The sequence below is a fragment of the Drosophila takahashii genome, chromosome 2L (assembly GCF_030179915.1).
Source record: "Drosophila takahashii strain IR98-3 E-12201 chromosome 2L, DtakHiC1v2, whole genome shotgun sequence".
Classification (NCBI taxonomy): domain Eukaryota; kingdom Metazoa; phylum Arthropoda; class Insecta; order Diptera; family Drosophilidae; genus Drosophila; species Drosophila takahashii.
In genome coordinates, this window is record NC_091678.1 from 22,928,442 (window position 1) to 22,952,484 (window position 24,043).

The 24,043-nt window shown below is 37.2% G+C and overlaps 1 protein-coding gene across 1 annotated transcript; it reads left to right on the forward strand.

Annotated features, from left to right (window-relative positions):
* The first annotated feature begins 22,563 nt into the window (after positions 1 to 22,563).
* Positions 22,564 to 23,719, forward strand: LOC108062679 (protein phosphatase inhibitor 2). Its single transcript, XM_017149456.3, has one exon. It carries the CDS (start codon positions 22,682 to 22,684, stop codon positions 23,561 to 23,563), a length of 882 nt encoding a protein of 293 aa, XP_017004945.2. The 5' UTR covers positions 22,564 to 22,681; the 3' UTR covers positions 23,564 to 23,719.
* The last annotated feature ends 324 nt before the right edge of the window (positions 23,720 to 24,043 follow it).

Sequence of the window (24,043 nt, forward strand, 5' to 3'; positions counted from 1 at the left end):
AAGTTTTATAGTTGTGACCTCTATGGCGTCTCCAAAGAATTTACATAATTTCATGCACAACAGTACAGGGGAAACGCGAATGCTGCGGAGAGGGAAAAAGCGAAGCCAAAGGAGCGATGCATAAATATTTGCATATGTCACACGCACAAAGCCAAAAGGGGGTGGTGGGCGGCGGATCGAGGGGAGATTGAGTGATGTCCGCCAGAAACGTCATATTCCATTCATTTTCGATGTTGTCTTTGTCAGCGATGCGTGAAGATTCAAAAACGCCACTCGCTTTTTGATTGATCAACAAATTACAGCATTTAAATGAATTTCGCCATCGATATAGCAAGTTAAGCAAACAGATTAATTATTAATAAGTAAACAAAGTTGGTTAGGTCCATAATTTTTTTTTAAACTCTCCATTAAAAATATTAATAAATATCCAATTATACAAAATGTTCATCAGGCTGACACAGGCTCTTAAACAATTTAATTATTTCCCAGGTCTCCGGAAAGTTGAGTCAGCTTTCCATTCATTTCTTTTCCTGTCCTTTTCTTTGGTTATTTACCTTGCACTTTCAGTGCACCTTCGGCCATCGATACATCGATTGGCCATATTTCTTGTTATTTTATTGCTCCTTTTTGCCTCGTGCGTTTCATCTTTCATACGCACTCGATATTCAGGCAATCCACTGAAAGTGCCATCATCAGTCGTTCCATATGCAAAAGCCAAATAACATTCTCGCAATTTCGCCCTGTTCCCTATTATTTCTGCCTCGGTTTCGCCTTTGGTCCTTACCAGCTTTTGTTAAAGGCTTGTGGTCGCCTCCTGCTGTTGCAGCTCCGACTGAGGCTGCCGCTGTCAAGTTGCCAGGACTTGAGACTTAAGAAGCCGCAGGATATGGTCTAGGTATTACACCTACCACTACAGACTCATACACTTGGAAGACGGGTAAGAGTTGAGTAATTTCAACAAAAAATAAATTAATATTAATATTAAAAATATTAGTATTTTTGATTAACAATTATTTATAATAGGTAACAATGTTTAACAATAGAGAAACATTTAAATGTGTTGAAATATAATGAAATTAAAATTAAAATTTGAAATAAATAAAAAAAAACAACCGAATTTTCAATATTATTAATTTCAAATTATTATTATTAAAAAAATTAAATATTAATTTATATTAAACATATATATTCACTTCAATATCTACTGTAGTCCTTTTTATTTAAATAAAGTAGTTGTTATAAGTAGAATATTATTGAGCAATATGAATTGTATTATTTAATATATTTAAACATATAAAACGGCTTATTTTTAGTTTTGTTAAATATATTTCCAAACTTAAGGCATTTATTTTCTGGGTGTACCCCTTGTGCTGTCCTTGCTAATGAAACAAAAACAGACAAGTTAATGTACAGTTGATGTACCATCTAATGGCTCTCATTGCCACGCCCCCATTACGAATTTTCCCGGCCACCGAGATTTGCATAAAAAGCTTGAGAGCTGACCGTGCTAATTGAGTGAGTAAGCGGTTGCCGGGCTAAAACTTTTCGACATTCTAATGCCATTGTCAAGCAGCATCGCTTCTGCTCAAACTAGTTAACATTTCCGTTTCCCCAGGTTCCATTCCCATTCCTATTCCGATTCCCTCGGATTCACAGTCACCCACTTACCTTGCGAGTAGTGCGCCAGTGCTCATGAATATGCCTTTTATAAATAATTCAAGCGCATTTAGTGATAGCTCGGCCTAAGCCCTTGCGCAGAGTCCCAGTTTCATTTGTGGAGCAAAATTAACAGAGCGCATTGAGTGGCCATTTCAACCGATTTCGTAGACAAAGGACCAGCCCCGAAAGCAAGCCAAATGTCACAGAACAAGCCAGTCGGAGATTCGGAGGAGGAAGCCCAAGAAATTGACGGAAGTCAAGACCCCCATTTCCAAATGCAAAACTACCAAGGGCCGTTTAAAGAGTTCGATAATTAAACATAAACGCAATAATAAAATTAATAGAGCTGGCGACAAAACTAGAGATCTTTTGAGAGTATCGAATATGATTTTTTTGCGCTTACTATTATTTTTTTTATTAGTGGAATTTATTAATCATTCTTCTACATTTTGAAGAGTTATTTTAAATTAGGATATTTATATTTATATTACATTTATATAAATTTAATTACCTAATTGAGATGGCAATATAAATTGAATTGTTTTACTGCAGAATATTAAGAAGGGTCATAAAACTTTGGCTTCTCAAGGTGGAAAGTTTTAGTTTAAATTAAATTTTTTTACCACTTCTGGTCGTATTTGTTACTTTATTGTGAAGTGAACCTCTGTTCCTTAGCTCAATTCATATTTTTCGACTCGTTCAAAATTAGCTTGTCCATGTTTCTTGTAATTATTCAAGCATTATTTATCGCAATGGCAGCTGCTGGTCGGCTCCACGCCACCCTCACAATATGATTTTTACCATTTGTAACTGGGTGTACTTTTGTATAGACTTCCTTTTTAGCTGGGCTCACAAAAGTGTTGCCTACTTTTCAGGGCATTCACAAATTACCAGCTTAAAAGAGCGTTAACAACAACAACGGCAACAAGGACGACAAATCCACTCACTGGCCAAACAAAATAACACAATTTACAGTTAGTTAATCTAAATTGTTTTGGCTTTTTATTAGCCACACCAGCAGGAGGAAATAAGTTTTTTGTGGCTGCTGCAACTGAACTTGATAAAACTTGAGCAGAGACAGATGGAGATAGAATGGGTGGCTGCGCGGGGTGGCTCATGATATAGCAACAGCAAAAGTGACTTTATTATAATTTTCAACTTTTGATTTACTGCAGGGCCACCCCCCGCATTTCCACAAAATGGCAGGCAGAGCACAAAAGCCAAACAAAATGAGGCTAATTTTTATACCCGCACACACAGACACAACAATGAAGACGCAGATAGAAAGTCGCTCACAATTGCAAAAGTTTTTTAACATAAGAAAACAGGAGCAGCGAAAAAAAGAAGAGAGCAGGCGAAGATTTCACAAAATTACAACAATAAAAGCGAGCAATAAAATTAACCATTGTAATATGGCGACAAAAAGCCAAGAGGAGCAAAACGCTTTCACGGAATTAAAGTTGAAGCTTCGGAAAGCGGATCTTTTACTATAGCTTTGAAAGGAATAAAAAAAAAAATAAAAGAGAACATTATAGTCGACTATACTCCTACCTGTTACTCAGGTATCAGGTATAAGGAAGTACAAGAGAGATGCAGACATGCATGCAATAGTGCACTGCTTAAATTTCATTACTTTCTTTTTTTGCTCATAACTTTTTAATAAATGGTCCGATTTAAAAAATTTCTTCTACACATAGAAAATTATACGACGTTCTAGGTGCCGTTTTCCAGTAAAAACGTTTAAAAAATTAAAGTAAAATAAAATTTGTATGAATCGATTTAATATTTAAAATGTTTCATCCCTGATTTTGCAACTAAAACTCTTGATTATTTTCTCTGTGCCCCTGTTACATACTTTTTGAAAAATACATGATACCCTTTTAATTTACGGGTAACGGGTATAATTATAATAGAATCTTTTCTCACTGTGTAAAAAACGGGATTTTTAATTAGCCCATTATTTTTCAAAAAACTATAAAAAAAATGTATTACATTAACAATTAAGAGAAAATATATAAGTACAATACAAATTTAGAAGGCAAAGTAATGCGATTAATTTAAAAAAAAAATACGCTTTTTAAATACAAGCAGCTAAATCAACAAAGAAATTTAATTCGATTACTTAGACAAATGCGAGAAATGTGACGGTTTTATTGCTGAATAATTCGCAAGCCGGCTTTAAATTAAACCGCAAAGAGGGGATGAGAAGTGGGAAATCGCTTTCCATCGCAAGGATTGGAATGATATCCGCACCGACTCACCAAATGTAGCACGTTCCATAATTGCAAATCAATGAGCTGCTGCCGAGGCATATACAATGGCATCGCTGATTATGACGATGGGATAACGATGATTACGCCAATTGTCCCTCTAAGCTCTACCTACCGCCCCTCGCCAACGGCCACGCCCCCTCCATATATGTATGTGTATAGCATTTTAATAAATTACGTGACAAACTGCAATACTCTCCCTCGCTCCCTAAGCTGGTTTTGAATGGTACACGGAAAATAAATTTCTTATTTATATTGATAAACATATATTGATAAACAAAAACAGAAAATATATTTCTTAGCTAATTAATTTTAAGGTTAATTTATTTAAAATTTAAGATAAGTGATAGGTATACAGTTAGTAAGTTTACAGCTTTTGATAAACTCTTCAAATTATATTTAATTACTTGCACTCTATTTCTTTTACTCACAGTGTATCAGCAGCAGGTGGCGCCTCCGAAATTGCTGCGTTCTCGAATTTCCTTAATGTAGGCTCATTAGTTGGGGGGCATTAAAGCGGCATTATGGCGGGGGTGTTTGGGTGCCGAAAGGGGGAGGAGTCTACACAGAATTGCATTAGTTGGTTGGGGCTGCAATTGCAATTTGCATTTGCCAAACGTCTCCAGCATTTGCATACTACTATCTTGTTGCATGCATCCAGTACTGAACTCCCCTTCCCCCCATTCTCAAACAAAATTGGCAAAATGAAATGACAAAGTTTTGCACACAGTTAACAATATTAAATCGGATTTCAAACGGCGGCTTCGCATTTCTTGCTCCGCTCTCAGCTGAAAATGTAATTACATTTTGCCTGTTTTGTGTGTTAACAAACCTTATAATTGGTCCAAAAGTGCGACCTGGCAAGTCCCCAGCTGAGTTCCAGCAACAGTTGGCCGCATTTGAGAACCGGATTCGGATTCCGACTGCGATGCCGTGTCGGGTTTGGCATGTTTAATGAGTGCCGTGCAAATTTCTGGGAAGTTGAGAAGATTTAAAGAAATTCGAGGAATTTTGAAAAAGATTCCGTGGGATAAAAGAAAGTTCGGTCAAAAAAGTTGGTTGATTCGGAGTACCATTTTTCATATTTAAACTGTACATCACTTAAAAAAATATAACAGCGTTTTCAGAATACCAAAAGATAATTTCCTAATATCAAGCTTTAAATAAGTTTTTATCATATATCTTATACTTAAAATATGAAACTAATATTTTGGTCTTACCATTTTCAATTTAAGCTTTTTCAAGATAACAAAATATTGTTTTATTTTTCAGATGTCAACCACATTTGAGAATGACTTCATAAAGTTAAAACTCAGAACTAAAATTCTTCGAAATAGCCGTATCCTTCTTTCCTGCCCTCAATCTCGCAACTGCAACTACATATATAAAATTGCACTTCGTCTTGCCCGGAGATATCATATATCTCTCGAGACACTGCCTTCCCTTGCAGTTTTGCATACTTTTTCGGGGTCATTTTGGCTTCCATTTAACCCATTCCCTTTGTCATATCTGCACTGGCAGCAAGATAACTTAATGAAATTTCTGCGGCTACTCAGCGAACCAAGGCAAACAACAGAACAATGCTGTTGGTGAAACCCCAAAATATATGGACAAGGGAGGGAGTCCAAGGCCCATTCGAGCAATGCGGCATAAAAAATTGTGTGTGTTGTGGTCCAGCTGAAACGAACCAGATATTGACTTAACCTGAACCGAATCAACTATTCGTGTATCGCATGTTTTGATCTTGTTATCAAAGTGAATGGAAGTCAAAGCTTCGAAGGATGTGGAAATTGATTTGCCCCTTTTGGGTCACTGGTCCACAGGGCTTAAATTTTGTTTGTTTTGCACTTGACACACGCCTAAGCCGTGCGTGAATCTTTCCCTCTGGCCGAAAACCCAACTTTGAGGGGGAAGACAAGCCATTAATTGATTTTGAACACACTTCAGTGACCATTCGAGAGTGAAAGCGAGTGGTCAAGCGGACGAGCTTCAATGATGAACAATAAGAATGCCCTAGAAAGGACTGGGATTAAACTGAGAATTGATTGAGACTGGCATATATACAGAATCGACGTAGTTTTCTTAGTGCATGGTCGAAACTTGCACCCTTTTAAGCAATTTGTCAATCCTCAGAAACTATACAAGCTATAGAGTTGGGTTTTTAATTTTAGATTCCTTGGCTTCCCATTAAGTGTAGATGAGATTTTGTTTTAAAGTTTAATATCGATCTACCCACCAACAATTTTTCAAATCGAACTATTAATTGAAAAGTTATGAGCAATCAATGTGTTTTTGCCAGCAAAGATCGCTTAGGCGTAAAGTGCAAATGAGGTTTTGTTTTAATAATACCCATATATTTTTACTCCAAAAATTATCCAAATTAGACTAATCATTAAAAAGTTATGCGCAATCAAAGATTCATATTTTCATCTCCCCTGCACTTCCTTTAGCTGTGTAACGGGTATCTGATTGTCTGGGCACCCGAAAACTTTTATTAGTACAGAACTATTACATTTCGCAAGTAAGTATGCATCACCAATGTAGTCATAACAATAGCGACTCCAGCCCATTCTTCCAACTATCAGATACCAACATAAGCAATTAAACATTTTTCTTTAACATTATAACTGTAGCCGCCACAGCTTCTCGCTGTTTTCGGACGTGGCACATTGTGATAACAAACTGGTGCTAAGAATTCTGAATATTTTTGTAGCTTAAAAATAAACCGTAAAAACACCGACCGAAAACAATTTTTTGAAAAGTGCCAAAAAGAGGTCAGTTTGCAGTCTATAATAAGATTAATTTTTTTGGAACAGTATAGGGTGCATAAATGAAATGTTGGTCTGATTTGAGGCATTCCGATGAGTATTCCTGGGCTGCTAAGCAGACCACATCACTGACAGAGACGCAACACACGACCCATGACCCCCCACCACCAAACCTTAACACACGACCCTCGACCTCTGAGCCATGTCAGGATGAGCGCGTGGCCAACTGACAATGCCAGGAGCAGCAGCAACAACAACGAACCCGGAAAAAATGGGTGGGTAAATAAAGAAAAACCAAAAACGGCTGCTTTGCATGCCAGGCGATGCGCTGTGCCAATTTTTCAGTTAAAGGGCCGGAAAAAATTGGCTCAAAAGCAATGTAATAAATGCGTTGGACCCTTCCAAGGGAGCTGCAGATGGAAAGTTTAAGCAACGCGGAGTCGCCACTGATGAACAGCCGCAGAGCAAACAGGCAAATGAAACACGAAGCACGATAGAAACCGAAATATGACGAACATTGATTATTAAAAAAATTAGAACTTACGAATACTAGTACCTATGTATGTATGCTTTTTTTATGGCTATATAAATTAAGAAGGTTTTTTATATTAAGGGGTTATATACCTTTTTGAGCGAAAAGAATTGAGGGAACTTTGGATTTTTTTCAGGTGTGTAGCAATTATTTTATGAAACTGAAGTTATTATTTATTGATAGTACATGTTTTTATCGAAACAACAAGCGTTTGATCTTGAAAATATATGAATAATTTACAAAGTTATGGCAATTCTCTCGGAACCCTTTTTTTTTTATAGCGGCTTGCGGTGACCACGATTGCACAAGAACTATTTGATCGATCTCCTTAATTTTTTTTTTAAATTATTCGTAATGATTGTGCCGAGTTCGTGAACGATTATTTTCAAGAATATTTGCTTTTTTTTGCATACAGTAACAATTTTTCCAAAAAATTGATTTTTCGAGTACTAAAAATTTAATTAATAAATTTTTTTCTGCGAAATCAAAATTGACGCATAAAAACTGAATCGTTCACGAACTCGGCACAATCATTACGAATAATTAAAAAAAAAATTGAAGAAGATCGATCAAATAGTTCTTGCGCAATCGTGGTCACAGCGAAGGCACTTTTGGAAAAACACGACTTTGAGATAATCGCATTCAAAGTTTTACGTTGACGTTGCAACTATTGAAGTCGAGCGCGGCAAAACGCTGTTTTCCTATCGAACTATTATTCGGATCTGTATGAAAATTTGGGAAGATGTTCTCTAGGGGATATACTTTAGGAATCAGCAAAAAAAAAAATTTCGTTTTTTTGAAAAAAAAAAAAAGGTATATAACCCCTTAAGGAAGTATTCTAAAATGTATTAATAAACTGTAAATAAACTGTATATGAATACTTTCAACATACTGCCACAATTTTATTTTAATTTATTTATTCTAAAATTTTTTGAGAAAATATGTTTAAATTTTGTTTTTTATTCATAGCCATTGTAAGCTTGTAATTTAAAATTGTTTTATTTTTTATTTTTTATTTTTTATTTAGGGTATTTTCATATATTTTAGAGACCCCTGTAACACGCACTTTTGCCTGTGGCTCATAAACGCAGAACAAGAGACATGTATCAGCTTCCACCTTCACATGACCCACTCACCCTCTGTCCACCCCACTTTCCACCCCACTTTCCATCCACCTTGCCTTGAGTGTTGTCACTCGCATTGCATTCAGCACCGGCGCAAAGAAAGGGAAAGGTCGGGTTGCGTTAAGGTAGATGGCTGAATGGTTGGGGTCACCTGAGCACACAAATTCTTCCATGCGTCGTCATTTTTATGTGACGCACTTTAAGGAGCGCATAAAAAGTGGCCAGACCCAATCGGAATGGCTATCTCCCCTCAGTTATTTTTATACTATCGTCATTCGTGAGTTCGCAATACCCTTTTAAAAAAAAATGGAAAGAGAATAGTTAGATTACATTTTTTAAAAAAATGTATGCAATTTCTGTAGACCTAATGAAAACAAAATTGAATTTTTACTCTGATATTGTACTGTTCTTTAGGACAAATGTGTACCCAATTTATAAGTAAATACTTTAGTAAAATTAAAATTTAGAAACTATGCTTAATTTTTAAACTAAAAAAAAAAAATATGGTATGTTTGACTTAAGGGTATACATATAAGGGTATACTAATGTTCACCTAATTTTTTTTTCGGAATCCTGCCGTGCTTCTTGGCTAAGTTTGCTTTATCTTTTAGCGTTTTATGTCGCATTTGCGTTCGCCAGGACCCGAGACGCGACTCCAGCTCGTCTTATTGTAATAAATTTAAAACATTTTGCACGCTTCATACACATTTTATGAATCCTGAGAGCCAGAGGAGGAGTTGTTGGAAGGGGCTAAAGTGCAGCCAGCTGAGCATCTTAAGAGCCGAGCGGCAAAAGCGAAGATATTTTATTTGGCCATTGAGACACGGAAGAAGGCAAAAGTGCAATGCAATTGGGATTTATGCAAATGGTGGAATAAATATATATATACGTAAATGCGAGGGCACGCGGATACATGCGAAAACTTTCAACATAGATTAAAAAATGTCAACGGAATTTATGCGGAATTATGCAGCAGCAATTTCGAACGCAGGGCCCAAATCTTTTATGCATATGCAGAGCTGGCATTACCCATACGCAGCGTGTGCCGCTAGCCAAACTGCAGCTGCAAAACTTTTCCTCACCGTTTTCAATGCCACCTACACAAGCAGAGACACTAACAATGCGCCTTCCATTTTTAATAATGCTGCAAATGCATATTTTATAAAGGCAGCGAAACAAACAAAAAAAAGTGTGTAAATAGTGAAAAACTAGCGTGGAAAACCTTGTGACAGTAGTCGCAGCTGCACGGTAAATCCTTCCCTGAATTTGAATAATGGGCGAAACAAATGAGGAACTGCAAAATAATTCATGTGCCGAATTTGGGAAATTTATAATTAGTCGATATTCGGCTTTAATTTTGATTTTTAGTTTATCTAAATTTAATCAAAATTTAATTCAATTTTCTAGTTAATTACCTTATCTGTTCTGGAAAAGTTTTAGTTTTTTCTTGATATTTTATTTTAAAAATGTGAACTCTATCTATCTTATTTTTATTTCTTAGTTTAATTCTATTTTATCTTATTATCATAATTCTTAATTCTTGATAAAGGAAAAAAAATGTACCCAACTAAACCCAAACTAGAACCGTATTTTCCTGGTTCTTTTTGCGCCACATTTTCTTCAGCACTCGCTGCCTTTTGACGCAGTAAAATCGACAACAAAAACCGAAGCTTCATTATGAGAGTCGGAAATTGTTATGAAAATTGACTTTTTAGCCGCAGGCCAAACTAATTTTGCTGGCTTTCACTGCCATCCCGCTCCCTTTTTCGTTTTGCATCGTCCTTCGAGTGCAGTAAGTGGCATAAAAGTCAATCGGCGGCGAATCGTCTGCTACTTTTTCCGCCTCCAATCGAGCTCGGTTATTATGTCCTGCTCGGTGGAGTGGAGCATCGATTGGGAATGGGAATGGGAATCGGACTCGTTATCATTTGACTGGCCATTTGCTGCTTATCAAAAGCTGATTGCAAGTGCCCGCAGCTGGCCATCCTTTTGCTAGCTTTTTCTCTGTGTTGCTTCTTGGCCTGTTGGAAGACAATATCAGGGGTAGTATTAGCTCAGTTGTTCATTTGCAGAGCAATTTATTTTTTAAACAATTAATTTTTTTTGTTTTTTTTTTACAGCGTCAGGGGATTACAAATATTAAATTTTAAACTTTAATTTGGATAACAACGATTTTTTCAAAAATGCAGTTCATATTAATAAACTGTATAGCTTACCCTTATCAAATTTAATCTAAAAATTATTTTTCTTATTTACAGTATAATATAATAATTGTTTATACCAAATCTGATCCGTGTGAAAAAGTCTATGTTGTGATGTTTGACCTAAAGTTTCCTAACAAATAAATTATAATTACAAGAAAGAAGTATTTAGTATGCCATAACACCGCACTAGCTTGCTCTCTAATTTCTCTGATCCTTTGATGTGTTCCTTCTGTATTGCGGCCAAGGCAAACATATTGCACTCGAATCGGCCACGCCAGTCATCTTTGTTTATTGTTTTTCACGAGGAACTCGTATTCCTGCAGCTACTGGTGCCGCTTTTCCAACTGCTAGTGATTTTGCCACTGCCAAAGCCTTTTTGACTTGTTATTGCATACAAACTTTATAAATCTTTTGCTCGGTTAAACTTTTGCAATTGAGTTGTGGATACAAATTAACTCAACTTGCTGTGAAAACTTTTGCTAAATAACAACAGCAAAAGCAGCAGCATCGGCAGAACTTTAGTGGCAGCTGCGGCAGGCAACAATAACATTTACCTACAGTAAATCAAAAGTTTTTCGAGCCCATTTTCAGCAACATTTCTAAGTGCCGGCTGCTTTTGGGAATGGTTATCCCCTTTCTATTCTCCGTTTTCAGCGGTCAAAAGTTGGTCCGAATTATTGTGCGGAAATTCTCTAAATTTTGGCAACTTTGAAAATAATTATGCCTAATGGAAATATCATTATCTAAAAGGTAAAGTAAAAGGATTAACTGTGCTGCTAAAATTTGGTTGTAAATAAATAGAGTATTGAATAAAATTATAAAATTAAAATAATTAAAGCTGCCAAGAATAAAACCCTTGTTAATTAAATTAATTTAATCCGAAGTCAAATATTTAATGCGTCTCTTAGTAACGATTACCTTTCGTAATTAAACGGAAAATAACATTTAACCACTGACCAACCTATAACAGCCTCCAGGAGCCACTCAAATGATTTGCTAATTTCACCCGAAATTGAAATGTAATCAAACCAGGACTTCTAAAAAGGCCTGCGGTCCCTTTGGCCTTATTCCCTTTTAGACTCCACTTAATCAATTTGCTTGGCCAGGTGACAATTAAACCAAAGGAGCAAATGAGCCCTAGGCCTCGAAAGGGAGAAATCTTATTAGCTATTTGTCGCCTCACAATTGCTGGAAAATCATCAAGAAAGCCCGTTCACAATGGAGAAATGGATACGACAGATGCTTTTTGTCTACTTTGTCTAGTAATCGTTTGCTTAAACAAACAAATTGATAAATTTAGGCCCCCGGTCGTTCTTAATTGTGGCCGGGAAATTTATGTTATGTTCGGGGAAAATGTGGCAAATAAGTTTTCCCTTTGAAGGCCATCAATTTTAATCGAAACTGTAACCGAAACGGAAGCTAATCAAATCTAAAAACGGACACGTGCCGGACCGCACTTAATTGATTTCAATTTGGCCACTCAAAGTGCCACAAATTACACGATCTGCCCCTCAAAGTTTTCATAAATTTGCCTTTGGAGAGACACTTCAGACTAATTTGCAACACATTTCGCTAAAAAAAAAAGAAAAACAAGGAAAACTTTGCAACCGCAAAAAAAAGAAGGAAAATCAACCATGGCAAAAAGGGAAATGACAAAAATCAGGCAGCCGCTCAAAGCCAAAAGGAATGGGCGGAAAAAAAGAGGAAAAATTTGGTGAAAAAAGAGCGTTGAAAATTAAGTGGAAATGAATTGCTCGCTTGAATTTCAATGGAGCGTCCGGCACGTTAATGTTTACTCAAGTGGAAATCGAGTCACTCGCGATGAGTCTGCCACTCCCTCGGAGTCCGTTTCCGCTCAAGAACTTTTCAGGACGACCACGAACCGGAGGAGAAAATGGAAAAGGGGTCCCGAAAAGTGGAACTAGAACCGAGCGAAGAAATCCCAGCGAAAAGTCAAAAAGCAGAAAAGCAAGAAATGGAAAAAGCAGAACAGCAATTTCTAACTGGCTGCACTGACTGACTGATGGAACGATGTGTTTGGCGTTTGTCATCTCAATTAGTTCGAGTTCGTGTGGGTGGAAATGAGTGGAAACCACTCATCTATCAGCATAAATTGATATTCTTATCGAAGAAGCAGATCTTGTCGGTTTTTGAAACCTGTTTGGAAGGGGTGGAAAATTGAAGAGCAATGTTGGTTCAATACTTTAGAAAAAGCACGAAATCGAACAATTTATGGAATGGGTCAGGTGTTTTTAGGCCTTTATCAACATTTAGTTTATATTGAAGCCGTGAAAAATTTATTTACTGTCCAAATTAAAATGTTGTCATTTATACTTGTCATTTAATCATAAAAAAAAAACCCATTTTTATGAAAGGCTTTGTTTGATATGAGCATGTTTAATGCGGCTTAAGCCATAAGCTTATTTACATTACCGAAAAAGTATTTTAATTTAAGGTGGACTTATAAAAAATAACTTGTGCCTAATAAACCCCAAACATATTGAATGACCCCAAAGTGCCGCCAGATGATCCTGTCCGCAAACTTTTGTTTACATTTAATAGCCTGTCTAACTTTTGGCTAGACTGAAAATCAGTTTGGTTCAGTTTATTTCAGTTCCGACTATATGTGCTTAAATAATCCCCAGACGAAGTTTAATCCCGCTTCACACACACAGCTACAATGACAGCGCACACTTGTCGGGGCATTAAAAACGACGCGTCGGCGGGTTAAGAGGATGGTGATGGTGCGGTAAAATCCCCATATTTGTTATATTTTGGGGTGGACCGTAGCCCATAAGCCATAACCGTATTTAGCCGCAAAAATCCAGGGAGTATGTGTGCTGGAGTTAGTTTATTACTTCGTTTTTAGTAGCTGCCAATTTCAGGCGACAAACAAGAGGGCATCAATGGTGAAAGAGATGGCGAGTGGGTGGGGAAAAGAGACTGTGAGATTGTGCGAGAAAGAGACGACAGCTGGTGGGGTGAAGCCCTACATGGCAATGAACTCCGATCCCGGACCGTAATACTTATACGAACTGCACTGGATACGCACCCAACTAACCACCCTATTATTCCTTCCCCCCAAAGTCCTTACCTTTCACACCCTTTCCCCACCCCACTGGACCACGCATTGTCCGGCTTTTATGGCACGCTGTAAACACTGCGCATAAACTTTGCACTAAAGTGTTGTCGTATAAATTGTATTATGGCAGCTCCCCTGTTGGTCATTCCATAAGGTTAGTCAGGGTTATGGGAGGTGTAAGGAAGTTAGAGTAGGAGCAGGGATTGCTGAAGGGCTTTTAATTTCCGCCAGACGAAAAAAAATTTAAACAAAAGTATAAGTTCTATCCAACACTCTTCGGAAAATGGAGGAGGTAAGTTAGTTTTACAAAATAATTAAAGACACATTAGAAATTTATAAAAAACAAAAGTATGACGAATTTCGAAATGTCCAGTGAATTATCCTCTAAGTGTATAAAGGCAATAAGTATTAAGTTAACAAAAAATGTGTGTAATATTTATTTAAATATTTGGTTTTGAGTAAGTCTTTTACTATTTCCATTTTATATACTCGTTTTAATAACTTGAAAAATACTTCCCACAAAAATTATCCATTAAACCTAACAACACAGTTTGAGGCTATCAAAAATGCGGTTGTTGTTTTAAGGAAGATATTTATCTGTTTTGGCTTAACGTTGGTTTTAATTACAATTGTTGTGGCCTGTTCTGAACGAACTTTCCTCGGATGCAGGATGAGAGAAAGTAAGGAAGAGAGCGAATAAGATGGTGGAAAGTCGGCTTGAGGCTTCTGTTTGACTACCAAAAAGCACTTGAAGTGCCGTCATCTATTCCGAAGGATTCTGACTGCAAAACTGGCCGGAGATAGTTCGTCAGTTAGCCAACCACTTTCCCCCGTTTTTGGCTGATTGTCTGTGGCGTGGTAAGTAAATTGCATTTTCATGCCCAGATGCAGCGCATTTGATTCAACGTTTTCAGTTCCACCAGCGGCGTTCTTCTTATCATTGTCTATTTCTGGGTCTTCATTAAGTTGTTTTCCATAACACTTCTGTTTTTTTTAAGTCTTTGTTTTGGGCTATCACTTAAGGACTGTCTTAGCTGAACAAATAAACGTTCAGCAAATGTTATTAAGAACACTACTTATATTAAAATGATTTAATTTTCCTTCACATAAAAGTGTGTAAGATATAATTAAGTTATACAATTCTCTTAATTGGTTTTTTTTGTTAAATATTATGATATCATACAGTCTCTAAGGGGCATCCACTGTGTCGAAACTTTTAAACTTTTTTTTATTTGAAAGTGAAATGCCCTGTCTCGTTTTCATTCCCTTACCATTATTTCCGAAATCAAAGAAATAGATAGGGGTATAAAAGACGGTCGCTGAGTGGGCAGAATGCATCTCAACATCCAACCCAACACTCTTTTTCGATTTGATTGCTCTTAGGCCGCCAGACATTTTGCTTCTAAACTCATTTGCATGATTTTTCATTTTAGCCAGACTCGAGCCCCTATCTTTAGGCCATCCATTCAAGACCCATTCCAGCCGGAGTGTTCATTACACAGGCCAACAAATAGGCATTAGAGATGAGCATCAAAAGCATCTGATTTTCCTTTCCTTTTTGCAAATTCCAATCAACTTGCCGATTTTAATTTCGATGGCAAATGGATAAGACTAAGTGGTCAAGTCAAGTCCATCGGATAACGGCTATTGGTTATCGATGAAAAGCATGTTTATCTTGTAGTGGTAAATGGGAATTTTCATTGAGCTTTAAAGGAGCATTTATTGTTCAAAATTTATAGAAGAACTTGAGTTAATTAGTAATGGACAGATGACATAAAAATAAATTAAAATTTTTAATAGGTGATAAATAGACATCGGATTTTAGGTAAAAACTTATTTTAAACGAGCAGTCTAACAATTTTTTGTTTGCACACACATTTGTTTCATGTAACGTAGATTATTTTGAACGCGGCATATTTTTGCAAATTCGATCTTTTTAAATATCTGCAACCTAAAAGCATATTTTGGAATATGTCAACCTTTTTTCACCTTTTTTGACCTAAACAAAATAGCTTAAAATATGCTTAGCATATTCTTTAACTTTTTTTGACCTAAAAAACAAACATATTTTGATATACCATTATTTTCTTAAAGCTTGTATTTTTATAAGTTTATCAATTTTTTCTTAGATTTTTCAGACCACAAACAAAAAAAAAAATAAAATCGGAAATCTAGTGATAAAACACAGCAAATACTCTTAAATAAAGTTTAAACAAGAGAGAACGCTTTAGTCGGGTTGGCGTCCCGACTATCTAATACCCGTCACTGAGCTAAAGGGAGTGCGAGGGAGATGGATATATAAAATTTTTTTGATTGCGCATAACCTTTTTAACTTTGAATGGTCCGATTTGAAAAATGTTTTCTACATTTCGATAGGTATAAATATACACAAAAAAATTTAATTTATACTTCTCGGAAATCTATAAAGATGTGGGCGCCAGACACATTTTAAAATCGTTAGTGGGCGTTAGAGGGGGTGTGGCGCTCGGCTGAAATAAACTTGCACTTCGTAGGAAGCCCAAGGATATGTGTCGGTAACCTTAACCTTCTAGCTTTTGTAGTTTCCGAGATCTCTGCGTTCATACGCACAGACAGACGGGCTGACAGACGGACAGACAGACAGACAGACGGACATGGCTAGATCGACTCGGCTAGTGACCCTGATCAAGAATATATATACTTTATGGGGTCGGAAACGCTTCCTTCTCCCTGTTACATCCATTTGCACGTATACAATATACCCTTTTACTCTACGAGTCACGGGTATACAAATTTCTTATTTACCCCAAACCAACATTAATACATTTTAATAAATTTTAATGTAGTTGCTAAAAAAAACAGTGAAATTTGTACAGTTGTGTACTTTTTCTACATTTTTTTTGTAAGTCATTTAATGCCTTCAATGACTAGTGAAAATATATATTTTCAATAATTTAATTAGCAGACAATGCAAAACTTTCCATAACAAAGGGAGTAAAATGGCGATAGTCGGTAGAAAGAGATGGAACAATTGCGTGCGCCACTGAGTCATAAATCATAGTTTACTTTTTTATTGTTGCGTGATGATTCGCTTTTCGTTTGGCTGTGTTATGTTTTCCTTTTCTTTTTTTCTGCCCTTTTTCTATTCATTTTTGCAGCGCCCACGGCGACTGTCAGTTTTGAAGGCCGCAATGGACAAAAGGGGTGGAAATGGGGCTTCCCAAAAGGGAAGAAATGCAGCGTCTACAAATTGGCCGCATTTCCTTTCGCGGAAAGTTAGCCTGGACCTCGACTGATGACGATGACTGAACCCTGAGGACTTTATTTTACCTTTTCTTTTTATTTTATACATTTTATTGGAAAGAAGATAATTTGCCATTACCCACACACAAAAAAAGACTTGGTAAAATCAACTGTAATAATTGTCAAACAGGCACCAACCAGCAACATTGTCAATTCTACTAAGTAAATAGTTATTCCACAACAACAAAATACACACAATTAGCAAAATACATCTTTGTTGGTCAATTTTACCAAGCAAATTTTTTTGTGTGCAGTAATGTATAAACAGAAGCTATTAAAAATATAACAGTTTTAATTGTTAAACTTTTTTTTGACAACTAAAAAGTCTTCTTTCTATTGCAGGTAATATATAAATCGGAACTAGCCGGATCGGACATCTATATCCTATAGCTCCTATAGGAACAATCGGCAACATAATGGAAAAAAAATTCTAGTTTCTGTGTTTTTTGACACTTTACCTTCTTCTCTTGGCAATATTATTATTTTAATGTTTCTGGATTTCTGAATAAATTAATGGGAAAGTAATAGGAAATAAATTTTAGCTTCTTTGGTTTTTATTGTATTCTCTTATACTCTAGGATATGACTCTTTTTAAATATTTCCTAAGTCCGGACGACTATATCATATAGCTGTCATAGGAACGATCGGAAAATTAATGGGAAATTAATTGGAGACAAATTAGTGCTCCGTTGGTTTTTATTGTATACTCTTTTACTATATATATGCGATTTATAAGTTAATAGAAATGATCTGCACGGGTATACATGCTTCGGCTGGCCGAAGCTAGCTTCCTTTCTTGTTTTTAAGTCATTTTTAAATACCAGTCTCTCAGGTGGTTTTCACTAAATTTAAATGATGGTATGATATTTCTTTATTACATTTTCTTTCCGTGTTCTGCCACAAATTGTAGTTTATTTTTGTAGTGCGTTGCGCATATTCCTTTTCATCTGCAGCTTGGTTGCAATTTAGGTTTTAGTTTTTGTCTGTGCGTATTCCATTTCCTTTTTTTGCCTTTTTACTGCATTTGACATTTGGTGACTTCTGCTTGTGCGCGTGTAATTTATGTGAGTTTTGTCCCATGAAGTTTGCTTTCGGTTCGAGGACAAAGCGCGAAAGTGTGTGAGTCGGGTGAAAAGACAGTAGAGTAACTCGCAGTAACTGCCAGCAAGTTTATGTGAAAAGACAGCAGACTATGGTAGGTAGGTGAAACTTTGTCGCATAAGTTTTGCTGCCTCACATAAGTGGGTAAGTCGCAGGCCGTCTCTCTCTTGTCGCCTATCCCCTTCTCTGTTTGTCGCACAATCAGCTCAATGTTTGTTTGCAGTTGTCTTGTTCGGCTTGTTGTTTGTTTGTGTCTTTGTTTGTTGCTGCTCTTGCCGCTGCCTTCGTGTTTGCTCCTTGGACAAACAAATCCAGAGAGAGAGGAACTCGTGTAATTCATATTCATTAGCTGCCCCATTGTGTCTTTGTCATGAAATTGTAATTTTGCCGAGAAGTCGCTGATAATTAAGTTGGTCGGCCAGTTTCACAATAAGATCAAGCAAAAAGCGTGTTGAAATATGACAAAGTTATTGTAGCTAATTATATCCCTTCTATGGAATCGAAAAATACCATTTTCAGCATGCATGGAAACTTTAAAATATCCTTCCATTTGCCACAACGCTTACTTTTCCTTCCTTAGCTATTAAAGCTTAACGTCTCATATTTTTTTTTGCCTGCAGCCAATTAATTTACTTTTTGTAATATAGTTCATTGAGCATGAGATCGTCAAATGCTGTCAGCATCTACGCTGTTGTTTACACCATTTTAATTGAATTCCAGTTTAGCTTCAAGTGCCAACCATGTCAAAAACAACAACATCAGTCAACTTTTCGATTTTGGCGAAAATCTAATTAAATTAGCAAATCTTCTATTTGCTATTTTCTACGTACGCTATAAAGAGTGTAATAAAAGATAATTTGTAAAATTATTTCGTTATTATTTAATATATAAAGCTAAATAAAAATAGCAGTCAGACTGAACATTTTTTTAGTTTTTAGTTAGTCTAATTAAAAAGGAAAAATTAAATTAAATTTTAAATATTACAAAATTTTTCAGTTGTCATTGTTTATTATTTTTGTTTTTAAAAAAATGTGTTTTTAAATTTTAAATATTTGGCTTTGCGAACTTCCTTGTGTCATCGTGAATGAATATCATTTACGTCAACGAAGAGTTTAGCCAAACAAAACTTTGGCTCCCCTCTCAATGGAAGTCAAATTGAATTCCAAACAAACTTGATAGCCAAATGGAAAACACTCTCTCCAACGTGTAGTGTATAATAATCAGGATAACACACACTCAAAGGAGGCGGGCGAAGGATTGGGGAGGATTTCGGTAGAGAGATGCCAACTTTATTTAACTGTTTGCCAAGCTGTCAAGCGCTAGCTAACTGCCAACACACACACACTCGTAGACGGGCAAACACAACAGGATTGCAGGTGATCCAGGTATTGGTTTGGTTTTGGCTGCGAATTTCGAGGGGTTGGTGCAGTGGGTGGTGCAGTGGGCCGCACTGAGAAGGCAAAAAGGAAACGCGGTACATTTGCGCCCAACGTGTTTGCCTTTTGGAACGTTTCACGCTTCGATTGCAACGCAGGCAAAGGCAGTAAGGTGGATAGGTGGAAAAAAGTAGAGGGAAAATTCATTTTAATCTTACTGCAAAAATTTATTTAAATATTATCGAATATCAGATACCTAGCAAATACTAATATTTTTTTGTAGTTGTAGTAATTAGATATTAAGTAGGTGATATAAATATGTTTAAGTAAAGTTAACAGGGAAAGAGCTTTGGAAGCCTCTTTATCTTACTCTTCTTTTTAAAAAGCAGATTATATATTTTCTTTCATTATTTAAATATAAAATCAAGACAGAATTAATAGAGCATATAGGAAATTAAATGATCTTTTCAAAGACTTGCAATACTAGAAATATATTATTTTCCAAAATTGCATATACCTCACACCATACAAAATTGCCAGGTACAAAACGCAAACTGGAAACCCACATTCAAGCATAAAGTGAGTGGGAGAAAAAGAGATAGGCGCTGGGCTGTGTGTGTGGAAATGCAAAAATTAAATTTTAAATATTTATAAACTACAGGCTGTGCAAGGGGAGTGTGGGAATACCGAAATGGAGGGCGAGGGAACGGATGGTAGGCCAATAAAAGGAATTTGCAATTGGTCTGATTGGCTTTTAATCGCAGCAGACAGTTTTTAATAAATATGCATAACCGTTTGCGCTTCCAATTGGAATACAGTGGATGATCTCATAAATGGACAGCTTAAGTATCCTGTCATTTGTTGGGTAGATGTGAAAATGCGGTAAGGAATTAATTGAGATCTTGCAAAGAACTAAAAGTCAAAGAACATTATGCTGATGGAAATTAAAAAATAAGTATACTGTAATGAAAAGAAAAACACCAGAAACATCAGAAAAACACAAAATGAACTGATCTTATTGGCTATTCTTAGTTAAAAATAAAATTTATTTAATAATTATTTTCTTATGCACGTATTTATCTTTAAGTTGTGTATAAAACGCAATATAGTCAAGGGAAAAATCAGATTTATAATTTTTCCGCTGATGTTTTGCCTTTTTGCAGTTCACTGTAATTCACTGACCAACCCCCTATTTTTCTTAAAATATGTGGGGCGTTCCGGTGGTGCATCTTCTTGCGGAAACGGATGTTCCATTGCATAGCGGAAGACGAGAGCCCAAAGAGCCGAGGGAAATTTATGATTTTGCCATAAAATCCTGTTGATATGTGGAAGGAAGACGCCTTTCCCCGTTCGATTCTCTCACCTCACAGCTGTTACTTATGCGCATACATATGTAGCACAATGCACGTAGGACTCGCACAGACACCACTACCGATTCGCATACTCAGATACGCAGACACTCAGACACAGATACACAGTTGCGGATACGCAATGCACACATCCTGCTCGCATTGCACATTGTTGCGATTGATGCACATAAGAAATGCAATCGGGCCAACTGCAATTTCGTAAATCGAAGGAAAAATTTCCTAGCCGCATCAACATCGCATTTCGTCTCCGGCAGAGAGGCAATCAAACAAGGCAGGAAAACTGCAGCTGGAAAACAGTTGTTGACTGTTTGCCTGGCATCGCCTATATCTTCATCACGACGATGATCATCATCATCATCAGCTCGGAACAGGCAACATCGGAACATCGTCATCGACTCGAGGAACAGGCGGAGGACTACGATGAGGACATATCCTCGTCATCGTCACTTTTATGGTGCTGTTTTGTCGCATCCACTGAGCTGCTTTTAAGCTTGTCATATGCGTGCCACTGTATCAGAGGATGTACACAGTGAGAAATTGGGAGGATTTTGCTGTTGATATTGGTTAACAGGGGTTGAAAAACAAAAACACTCAACTCAAATCGCTATGAGCATTGTATATATTATACGCATATCGTATTTACCAAGCAATACTGGTAAAGTTGATATTAAGTAATATCATTTAGCCGAATTCTCTTTAGCGGAGACTCAGAGCCCAATATTGGATAGATAAATTTTACACTGAAATAAATAAATATTCACGTTTTACTAAAATATACATTTTAAATTACAATATTTCGAAAATCACTTATAATATTATTTGTAACAACCTTATTTTTTTTCTGTGCCTGGGCTCGTGACTGAATGCACTCCTGCAAAAGGCTTGTTTATTTGCTGGCAAAATTGTGAAATAATGTGCTGCAATCAATTCCCAATACAGCGCTCTGTGACCCCTGCCACCCCTCAAATATGGCTCTCCCTCCTTTCCGAGGGGAAAAGTCAGGGAAAGCGGGGAAAAATGGTGTGCAGTGAAGTATTTTGAAGTGGCAGCTGCCACAGAGCCAACTGCAACTGCCACAACTACATTTGTTGCCCTGCGCTCTTATCATCGCTTGATTTACCGCCCCCTCTTCCCCTATTTTCCACGTTTTCCTCCTTTTTCCATCCTCTATCGGAGGTAACATGTTTGTGATGAATATGTTTACATCAATAACAAAAACTCCACTATTCAGCATCAATAATGAAACGTTGCTCGACGCTCTGACTCCGCTTAACAAAACCCCCCTCTCTGCCTCATCCACCCACCAACAAAACCCCCTTTTCTGAACACGTCAAAATGAGTTTACTTTGTGGTTTTGATGGTTGCGACTGCAGTTCTGCTCTCGTGGAGTATGAAGTATCGAGTTTTGAGTACCAAATACATTCATCTGCACACGAGTACCAGGAGTTCTTGACATCCTCAACCCAAGAACAACATCAGTATCAATGGCAGCGAGGATTACTCAGGGACTGCAATAGAGAAACCACGGAACACTCCATATTTTGTGAAAGTGATTCCGTCTGCTGTCTGTTTGGGGGTTTGCTATTATCCGTGATTGGAGGAGGTGGGTTATTTTTCAGGGAATCATTTCTAATTAATAAACATTCTTTGTAGCTGCTTTTACCAGGGGGAAACAGTAAGATAACATTGACTGTTAAAATATACATAAGTAATTAAAATGGATAATACTTATTAACAAATATTTTGAACAAAGCAGACTCTGACTGTTACCTCCCCCGAAAATAAAAAGAATACAATCAGTTCAATAATACAAGTCACACAAGATACACAGACTAACATACAACTCTCCATAGCAGCTTTACATTTTGAAATATCTCCTATAAAAACTAGTTTTATACCAATAAAAGAGAAAGATGGAAAACGATCTGGTAAAGGGTATCCTGAAGTCGGGGGCCAATAGTGCGCAATTGAGTCTCAAGGCGGCCAAGTTCGATGAGGTGAACATACTGGCCACATTCCATCCTGTTGGCAAGGACTACGGCCACATGGTCATCGATGAACCGAAGACTCCGTTCGTCTTTGAAGATGATTTGCCCAAGGAGCTGGACACGAATGCTCTGATCGAGAAGCTGCGCCTGACTTCCAAGTCGGAAATGCCAGCATTCGGGATCGAAGGAGACTCCGATGATTCCTCGGCGGACGATGACTTTCCCGAATCTGTGGAGGAGAAAGTACGGAGGATGGATTTCGAAGGCCGCCGCAGGTCGCACTACAAGGAGTTCTATTCGGTTCCCCTGGCTCGCCGACTTATAGCCGAGGAATTTGGCGACTCGACCACCTCCGAATGTAGTATTCACAGCGAGAAGGTCATGGAACAGACTGAGGCCTGCTGTGAAACCGATCACTCAATCGACGGAGAAGCCAGCCGTTTTTCAGCGACCAGATCCTCCAATTCTGCCAGCCAGTCGGATTACAGGACATCGGAACGTTCAGAGCCCGAACCCGGATTTTCTCCCAGCCATCATTGCTACCAGAAACTGAAGGCCGATATCTACAGCCAGCCCCCAGAGGATTTGGCCTCGCTGAGTCACCTGCTACGTATGCCATCGGTCAACGATGATGATCTCAATCAGGAGCTTCCTGTTCCACACACTTCGATCAATCCAACCGAACGACTAACATTACAGGATACCAGGGCTTCATCTAAAGCCGTAACCGAAAAATCGGTACCTGCACGTATTTGCAAAACCAACTCCGATACTCGGGCGACGACCTCTAGGAAGGTCGCTCGGTAAATTCACTAAAATAAACTAAAAATGTACCTTAAATTTGGAAGAGTTTTAAGAAAATTTAAAAGTTTAACTCTAAAAAAAACTGTGATTCTAGCAGGTGATTGGCTGCAAATTATATTTTAAGAACAAAAATATTACAAAACTGTTTTCTATGTTTAATATTTTTTATTTTACTCGCACAATTTTAGTCCAACAAAAAAAAACGAGGTAAGTTGTTATAAGAAAATGGCAATACATTTTCCTAAGGGACTCCTTTTCTTTCTAAAATCGTACCATTCAATAAAAGCCACGATTGTGCCACTTAAGTTTGTCAAGCCTTCGATAAGTGTCTCCAATAATTTTCGGCTAATTTAAGCCTCCTTGCAAATGCGCTACCTAAGCTTCTTAGAAACTTTCTGGGCAGATACCCTTGGCCTGGCTAATTGCCGAGATCCTGATATGATTAGACTGCTCACCTTCAGTAGCTCCATCTATTGGCACTTC

Bases quoted from the DNA above. Each gene is read 5' to 3' on its own strand.
- LOC108062679 (XM_017149456.3), top strand. From the start codon at position 22,682: ATGGAAAACGATCTGGTAAAGGGTATCCTGAAGTCGGGGGCCAATAGT.